A 9,168-nucleotide genomic window follows, 5' to 3' on the forward strand; every position below is an offset into this window, starting at 1 on the left:
CAGTTATTATTAAATAAATATTCAATTAAATATTCATAATTTCAGTAATTAAATGTAATATTAATATATGATGAAAAATAAAGTAACAAGATTGGATAGTTTATTATCGATCCAATGATCATCATCATGAGAGCGATTTGACTATAGACAAGCGATTTCCGCCAATCCCGTGAGAAGTCGCTGTTCTTAAGTAAGGCAACATCAGATCAGACATCAGACATGTCCGTCTCGCGGGAGAGGAAAGCGTGTCAATTATTAGTGCTTCAATTTTTTAACGTTTACAACTGGACAAATGGCATCTGTGTCGAGCTAATCGCACGAAATTGATCTACAGCGTTGAGGAAAAGAAAATGAGTTTCTCTGTGAAGAAGACCGGCGGCAGAATGTGGCACGAGGCACGCAAGCAGGAAAAGAAAATCCGCGGTATGCTCGTCGATTACCGTCGCAGAGCGGAACGTAGAAGGGACTACTATGAGAAAATCGTAAGTACTGCGCAAAAACGTATATAATGGATTTCTTCTTTCGTGCAATTCGAAACGGATCAATGCACCACGCATTATTTTTACGAAAAATACATATCATCCTTTGTTTCTTGGTTAACCTTTATTGTGCCTTTCGTGCCTCTTTGTTCTATATTTAAAATATCATTGTGAGTAGAAGTATTTCTATGATACATAATAAGTGTATGTTTTTGTGTTCTACTTAGAAATCAGATCCTACTCAGTTTCTGCAGCTACATGGTAGACCATGCAAGATACACTTGGATCCGGCAATAGCTGCTGCAGGTGACAGTCCTGCAAACATGTGAGTTCTGCAACTAGTACGGCTGTTAATTATGCTCGTTTATTGGTAGAAAATAATATATTTTGTTATTAGGATGCCATGGCAAGGCAATGATGACAATCTTATAGATCGGTTTGATGTACGGGCACATCTGGATTGGATACCAGAACCTGTAGATACTATCGATGTTGATATTGCTCTGACAAGTGAAGACAGACATATCAACTATGAACGCTACCGTATAATTGTGCAAAATGAGTTTTTAGGCGGTACATTGTTTCTCTTTTCTCCATTGTACAAAAAAATCTTACCAGTTATATTTTTCTGTTATATTTTTATTTAAATGATTTTTTTTCAGTGACTGAAGAAAAGTTTCTTCATCAAATACATTTAGAAGAACAGTTTGGTTCATCAACAAAGTTGGATGCTGCAAAAGATAAAAAGAAATCTGCTAATAACGCTGCCATCGGATATAATTATGAAACAGAAGAGCCAATACCTGAACCAGTAAAAACAATAGACCCAGTTATATCGGAGGAGAAGGGAGATGATGAAGACAGCGATATAGATTTAGGTACCATTATTTACGTAATGCACCGTTTAATATATTTTAATTAAGTATTTTGCATAGAAACTGATTCCAGTGATCCATTTAAATTCCTGCACATAAAAAAAAAATATATATATATATATACACATTTATGTTCAGAAAAAATGTATATAATTATGTATACATATAATTAGAAATTATATATATAAAATTACCACATATATAATGAATTCATCATTAGTCTATGAGTGAGATCGAAATTTTACTCTAAAATGCTTTAAAATGTTTGAAAGAATGCTTCAAACATTACATTGACCGTACTCTGTAATGTTTGAACAACAAAAACACGAGTCGATACATATTCGGTTTCAATAATGCATTAATGTGCTCTAGAATACTACAAGAATGAATTAATTTTTTAATGGTACTTTTTTTCAGATATATGCGTGGATGTATCTCAAATAGAACCATCTCAGGCACATGAGATGAATTTAGTAGCTCAAAAATATGGACTTTTAGGTGCTGATTATTTTAGCTTTTTAACACAAGATTTTGAAGAAGCTGAAACCTTACGACAGGCTCGCAAGCAAGAGGAAGAAAAAGCTATGTACTCGGTAAGTATTTGCAATGTAATTCAAACAACTCATATATTTATATAATATGTAATTGTTATATATATATACCACACACACAATATGTATTACAATATACTATAATCAAATATTAGAAAATATATCATTAATGTAAATATTTAATGTAAAATATGTTCTAATGTTTGTTTTATATTTTGATATAAAATAGGGTCGACGGTCGCGTAGAGAAAGACGTGCATTCAGGGAAAAGAAGATGATAGGCCGTGTTATGAGTCCGCCTAGGTAATAATTAATTACACTTTCATAAAGTAAATACTTTTTTACATTATCGCTTATACAAATTCTTTTGTTTCAGTTACGCAGCTAGGGAAAGCCCAGAGTATAATCCTTACAGAAAGTCCTCTTCTAAATCGCGATCGCGATCCACATCACCTGTAAATGCAGGACAGATTACTTACATCACAAGCTTTGGCGGGGAAGAAGAAACTCATGGTAGCACATCACATGTGTCTTCGTCGAATTCAAGAAAAGTCAATTATTCGTATCTCAGACGGCGGAGATCGGATAGTCCTCCTTTCAATGATAGAACTGTTAGTAAAAAAATTTCCAAATCCAGATCAAGAAGCTGCTCACGTTCTGTTAGTAGGACTAAGTCGTATAGGACACGTGATGGAAAGCGAAGCGGATCTAGGATGAGGTAAGTTGCAAAAAAACAAAAGGGGTAATGAATAATTATTGATAAATTAATATTTTATTTTGTAATATATATATATATATATATATATATATATATATATTATTTAATCTACTTTGGAGGCTTCCAGGAATTTTCTACATAGAAGCTATTCGTTTTGGATTATCTCCATGTCCAAATCCATTATTAATATGCTAATATAAAATGGATTTGAATACGGAGATAACCCACGAAATGCATAGCTTCTGTATAGTATTTAATCTGTTTTATCTTAGATCTAGACGAACACGCTCAAGACCTCGGAAGTATACAAGATCCCGTACAAGAAGTCGCTCCAGACGATCACGAACGCGAAGTAAATCACGGTCGCGTTGTAGAAGTATCAGCCGATCTCGATCCCGTTCACTTTCTCGTTCGAGGTCTAGATCACGCTCGCATTTAAAAAGATCGAGGAGTTCATCCTCTAGCAGCATATCAAAATCAAGATCAAGGTCTAAATCGCGTAACAGGAGCCATTCTAGAGACAGCTATCGAAAAAGACGCTATTCGTTGTCGAAGTCAAGATCCAAGTCTCGTTCGAGATCGAAATCTCCATCAAGATCCAGATCGAGATCGAGAAGTCAATCTAGTTGTAAACGATCGCGAAGTGATGATAATAAAATGCCAGCACTGCCTAGGTGAAGATATCACAGATTTTTCTAAAAATTAAATTACCGTAACATATTGAATAACTCATATATTTTACGTGCAGGTATTATGGCCGACGTGGAAAATCGTCAAGTCTTGAATTAGAATTATCCGATAACGAAGAAAAGTCCAGTCCAGCAGCACCGAAGACACCGATAAATACAAGCGTGTAAGCATTTTATGAGCAGCAATTCTAATTTGTCGCGCATCTTAAATTATTATGATATGGATTAAATTTTTTCCGAATATTTCAGGAACAAGCCAAAAGCAGGGTTAAGTACAAATTCTGGTGGCGGACACAAAGTCAGTAAGAACCATAACGCTTTCTTAGTCACTTAACGCACAGAGAATAAAGACAGAACATACTTATATAAGTATCTTATCTATATAAGTATAATGTCTAAATGTCTTTCATCTGAACGAAGAACTTCATCAAACGCGTTTTATTTTCATTATATCACATTACTGATATGTCAACGTCATATTTTTTGCATTTATTTATTTTATTTTTAATTGGGAACAGAATTTTAACATACTTAGAGTTAAAGTCATAAAGAATGTGAAAATTTTCATGTAAATTGTTATATTATTATTTTATTTTAAAATAACTGTTACTGGGACCAATTCATGTCCAATTGATTATCTTATTATTTTTTTCATTGCTCATAATTGCGTTTTATTAATCATTCAATAAAGGAAATGAATTCTTTGTGATATATATATATATACATATACATATGTAGTTATGTCCAGTAATTGGCAATAATATATTAATGCATAATTAAATTGTATGTACGTTAGACTTTTAAATTATGCTAAAAATACCGATTCTTCTCTAGCTCTTTCTTTATAAACCTTTAAGAGTTTGTTTATTTTTCAGTCGTTGAAAATTACACCTCAGGAGCGGCTTAAGAAGAAAATGCAAGTCCTGTTAAACAGGCAGTGTGAGTGGATGTTTGAAAGAATAAAGGACATTATGTGTCATAAAAGGCAAATGTAAAATGAATTCTTTTAGATAAAGCTGACAAGAAAGCTGAACAGTTGAGAATTGAGAAGATGGAGCAGCAGAGACAGGATCGAGAAGATGAGATTCGAGAAATGTCTTTGAAACTCCGTAGAAAGTAAATAATTTTTATGAATTATGATACAGCGCAACTTTTCAAGTTTACAAGAATGCTGTTTCATTTTTCAGACAGAGAGAACGAAGACATCGTTACGAAGGTCATAGTTCCGACACGCGATCTTCTATGTCTCGTACACCAAGTCCGAGCCGTAGTCCAAGGCATCATACTGTACGTCGCGATAGGCGAGACGCGGATGGTGATCGCGAGCGCGATAGGGACAGGGACAGAGAGAGAGATCGACGCGATGATCGCGATCGGAGTAGAACAGAGTCGCGTAGGAGATACAGAGATTCACCACTTCGTTCATTGAGTCCGAGGAACAATCGGTAAAATTCCCCGAATCTGACGCCTAGAATTGCGATTACCGAGTTGCACCGATAATTCACCGATAATTCATATTTACTGGACATTAGCAATTATCTCTTATTAGTACTGATTATTAACACAGAGAAGATGATTAAGCGGAGATCAATGCTGATTCGGTGCAACTAAATATAACAATGTACATTTTATATGCTGCTAAAAAAAAACCTATGCCATTTTACGTTATTGCAGAGGCCTAGTCGACTATTGACTTCAGGACACACGCTTACTCTTCCATCCAAATGATTTGAAACCAATATTTTGAATATTTCCCATTCAATTGCATTCCTTCCTTAAATCACTATTAATATCCGAAAGAATTACAATGACGAGGGAAAAGTATACAGACCTGCCAAGATTGTTTTAAAATGCGTCTTTATATATAGCGTGATTTAATCTTTATAATATTATCAAATAAATGGAGGTATTCGTATATTATCGTTTTGCTTGCACAGATTAATTCTTGGTGCTTATGTAAGAATTAGAAAAATTGCGATGAAAATAGCTAATAATGTTATTGCGAGGATCATGTTTACAACTTTCATTTCATACGTAAGAAAGATGAAAATACAATTCTTATATTCTAGAATTGAATGCACTCTTTTTACTATGTATCTCTCTTATTGTTAAATATAATTCTTCAATAATAAAGATGTTTATTTCATAGCAGGATAAAATGGTGATTATTTTCTATACCTCTTATCATATAATATCAAAGAAAAAAAAGAGGAATACGATATAATCTTACACCTTTATGTACAATCTAAACAAGTTATTTTATTAAATTCGCTGTAAAATATATATGAAAGCAAGAATATAGAGGTCGGTGAGATGGAATAACATAAGATGTTTTATTTGAGCGTTAGAAAAAAGAAAAATGAGAAACTCAACTCTAGAAAAATGAAAATAAAATTAATGAATCTAATAAATATTGATTGTTAGAACTTAGAACATATTTAAATACCAAAAAAGTCTAATTAATTTTAAATTATAAGCTTGATAAAATATTTGACAACATAATTTATTGGCGTATAATAAAAATAACTGCTTCTATTGTCTTTGTTAGTAGTCCTTCATCTACCAAGTATGTGTACCTTCCAGATATTATTCAGTATACTTATGAATGACGAGTGATCCGTGCAAAAATTCACATAAACTTTTGGCTGGCACTGTACTGGGACTGTACAAAAGAGAGAGTCTTGCTTGTGTAGCTGAACTTCTCGATTCGTATCGTTAATCTTTCCTCTTTTTCTCTCCAATATCTAATCATATTGTCTATTTCATTTTAAGTGCAGGAACTAATATAGTGCAACTATGAACAGAAATATTACAGTGTCATTATGTCAATTCTGTTAGTCGATTAGTAGTTTTCCATCTGCTCTCTCTCTCTCTCTCTCTCTCTCTCTCTCTCTCTCTCTCTCTCTCTCTCTGGTGATTAAATAGAGTATATATTTTGCATAATCTAATCACTGAATTGTTTACTTACAAATTATTTAGTCACAAGACTATTAAAGGAATATTAAAATGGCACCCATAAGATTTGCAATTTTAACCGGTAATATATACTATAACATATTTCTGACATTTACGTGGAATATATCAAATATTTGTTACTTATAAAAATTTAAAAGGTTACAAAATATTTTAACCATGCACACGTTTGAAAATTAAATATGATTACACATTGTGCTTTCATCGCATTCATATCTTTAATTTATAATTTTGTGTAGATTATAAAATATAATACAATAAGTATAAGAAATATTTTTAATACATCTATATTTATTGCATTTCTTGAATTTTAATAATCTTTTATAATGTTTTAGTGAGTGATACTTGTGCTAGTGGTGAGAAAATAGATGAAAGTGGACCTGAATTAAAAGCATTTATCAGCAATGCAGAAAATATACTTGAAGGAGATGTTTCTTGCACTGCTATTGTAGAGGATGATGAAACATCAATAATGAAATATTTAATCCAATGGAGTGATGAAAATAAAGCTGATGTTATTCTCACCTCTGGCGGCACTGGATTTTCCGAGAGAGATGTTACACCTGAGGCAACTAAAAAAGTTATTCATAAAGAAACTCCTGGACTGTCTTTAAAGATGCTCATGTCGAGCCTAAAAATAACTCCAATGGCGGTACTTTCTCGGTAAAGTCATTTCTTTCTTCTATTCTGCAATCTCTTTAAAGTTACAACTTTTAATATGTTTTCAGAGCTGTGTGCGGAATACGACATAAAACACTGATTGTTAATTTACCCGGTTCACGCAAGGCTGCAATAGAGTGCTTGACTGCAATCGCACCTGCAATTCCACATGCCATAGATTTAATTTTGGATAATAAAGCAAAAATTAAAGATACACATAACATTGTGCAACATAATATTGCTGCTTGTTCGCATCATGCTTCTTGTACAAATCCAGTGAGATTTTTTTTATTAAAAATGATGTTACACAAAATGTATAATACAATTAGATTATATATTCTAGATGAGTTTCGAGAATGTGGCAACACGTCTCAGAGAATCCTCATTTCCTATGATATCTGTGGCGGAAGCACTGCGCATAATACGTTTTGAGAGTACAAAGGATGTAGAGGTGGAAATCGTAAATCTGAAAGATGCTTACGGTAGAATATTATCAGGAGAGAGCATACGTTCCAATTGTGATTTGCCACCATTCAGAGCTTCAATAAAGGATGGATATGCAGTATTAGCAAATGATGGAAAAGGCAGAAGGACGGTATTGTGTGGTGTGAAAGCAGGAACTGCAGTAAGTCGCAACATCAGACGCTCAACATGATGCAAGAGAGAGTAATTCAAGAAAATTTTTTCAGCCCACTTTGGTGTCTCTTAAATCTGGCACTTGTGTACGAGTGAATACTGGAGCACCCATTCCTGATGGTAAATAATTGTAACTGCAATTTACTTACGATAAAGAATTTACATTTTCTGTCTAATTGCAGAAGCAACAGCGGTTGTACAAGTTGAGGATACAAAGCTAGTGTCAAAGAGTTCTGATGGAACAGAGGAAGAAGAAATTGAGATAATGATTGAGCCGAAAGAAGGACAAGATATTAGGTACGAGGCTTAAAGATGTATCATCTATACGATCCTTGTAAAAGGTTTTTGGAAATTAGAAATGCATTATATATATATAATATTTATATTTTCCAAAAAATAAAAATAAATACTAAAACTGTATATGTATATCAAATAGTTGTGTGCATAACATCATATTTATTTATTTAACAATACATTTTTATAGTTTATTTATTGCATTTATTTTTTTCTTTATTGTTATAATACTTCTTTAGAAAATTATGATAATTTCGATTTCTTTACATAATCACATAATTTCTTTAAATAATCAAGATTATTTGTGCAGTTTTATTGTGATTTACAGATTTGTTGTTCAGTAAATAAAAAGAGTTTAATAGAGTAAATTTTATTTATTTACAGAACAATGACTTATGACTAATTTGTGAATTGCAATGAAATTTTACATAAATAATCTTGATTATTTAAAATACCTATATATAATAAAATTGAAATTATCATTATTTTTTAAGTTAAAATATACAACAATAACGAAGAATAATAAATGCAGTAAATAAACGATAAAAGTAAGTTGTTAAATAAATAATAATGTTGTTTAAATAACTATTTCACATATACATAATTTTAATATTTAGTTTTATATGAAAAGTATAAATATTAATACATTTCTAATTGCAAGTTTTTGCAGAGACTATTCTAATTGCAGGGACTATGTTAGATGGTACATCTTTAAGGTTCCTATAAGTTTTGCCAAAAGTTTTAATTTATTCTTAATTATAGAAATTTATTTGATTATTTATTTATGTTATTGAAAGACCTATTGGCTGTGATATAAAAAAGGGAAGCTTAGTGTTAAACCCGTTCACAAGAATTGGGCCGGTGGAAATAGGACTATTAGCGGCCTGCGGCTACAAACGCGTTGCAGTTACTTTACTTCCACGTATAGGTATATTGTCTACTGGAGATGAGTTACAGCAACCTGGAGAACCTTTAAGACCAGGGCAGGTCTATGATAGCAACAGAATAAGTTTAATCTCGTTATTAAAAGAAAATGGTTTTGATTCTTTGGATTTCGGAATTGTGACTGATAAGTATGTCAACGTTTATTATTTCTAGTATAATCATTCGCATTTATATATTTCACTTTTACATAAATGCGCTCATTTATTTTTGAAATTCTATAGTATATGTAACGTGAATATATATATATATTCACGTTACGTGTGTATTACGTGTGTACATATACACACACACACACACACACACACACACACACACACACACACACACACACACACACACACACACACA

General features: G+C 32.4%; 2 protein-coding genes across 3 annotated transcripts in view; both read left to right on the plus strand.

Annotated features, from left to right (window-relative positions):
* The first annotated feature begins 119 nt into the window (after nt 1-119).
* Nucleotides 120-5,459, plus strand: LOC108755436 (CLK4-associating serine/arginine rich protein-like). 2 transcript variants are annotated; one of them, XM_018498432.1, is made up of 14 exons: nt 123-482; nt 707-804; nt 877-1,052; nt 1,142-1,357; nt 1,772-1,947; nt 2,135-2,208; nt 2,282-2,623; nt 2,896-3,297; nt 3,372-3,476; nt 3,562-3,610; nt 4,188-4,251; nt 4,323-4,428; nt 4,500-4,757; nt 4,987-5,459. In XM_018498432.1, exons 1-14 carry the CDS (start codon nt 351-353, stop codon nt 5,003-5,005), a joined length of 2,217 nt encoding a protein of 738 aa, XP_018353934.1. In that variant the 5' UTR covers nt 123-350; the 3' UTR covers nt 5,006-5,459. The 2 variants fall into 2 exon arrangements, with proteins under 2 accessions (XP_018353935.1, XP_018353934.1); XM_018498433.1 differs by lacking the exons at nt 4,500-4,757; nt 4,987-5,459 and having other exon boundaries at nt 120-482; nt 3,562-3,614; nt 4,323-4,404.
* Nucleotides 5,460-6,123: 664 nt separating this feature from the next.
* LOC108755437 (gephyrin) overlaps nt 6,124-9,168 on the plus strand; it is a 4,041-nt gene continuing 996 nt past the window's right edge. Inside the window, exons 1-7 of the mRNA XM_018498434.1 lie at nt 6,124-6,349; nt 6,621-6,948; nt 7,014-7,221; nt 7,289-7,570; nt 7,635-7,701; nt 7,764-7,878; nt 8,673-8,948. Coding sequence (XP_018353936.1) covers nt 6,319-6,349; nt 6,621-6,948; nt 7,014-7,221; nt 7,289-7,570; nt 7,635-7,701; nt 7,764-7,878; nt 8,673-8,948 — 1,307 coding nt within the window. The 5' untranslated portion in view covers nt 6,124-6,318. The remainder of the gene's footprint in view (nt 6,350-6,620; nt 6,949-7,013; nt 7,222-7,288; nt 7,571-7,634; nt 7,702-7,763; nt 7,879-8,672; nt 8,949-9,168) is intronic.

Source organism: Trachymyrmex septentrionalis, unplaced genomic scaffold, assembly GCF_001594115.1.
Source record: "Trachymyrmex septentrionalis isolate Tsep2-gDNA-1 unplaced genomic scaffold, Tsep1.0 scaffold87, whole genome shotgun sequence".
NCBI classification, from domain to species: Eukaryota; Metazoa; Arthropoda; class Insecta; order Hymenoptera; family Formicidae; genus Trachymyrmex; species Trachymyrmex septentrionalis.

Coding starts and splice junctions, on each gene's coding strand:
- LOC108755436 (XM_018498432.1), top strand. CDS start 351: ATGAGTTTCTCTGTGAAGAAGACCGGCGGCAGAATGTGGCACGAGGCA. Junction 483..706: donor GGGACTACTATGAGAAAATC/GTAAGTACTGCG, acceptor TGTTCTACTTAG/AAATCAGATCCTACTCAGTT. Junction 4,429..4,499: donor TCTTTGAAACTCCGTAGAAA/GTAAATAATTTT, acceptor TTCATTTTTCAG/ACAGAGAGAACGAAGACATC.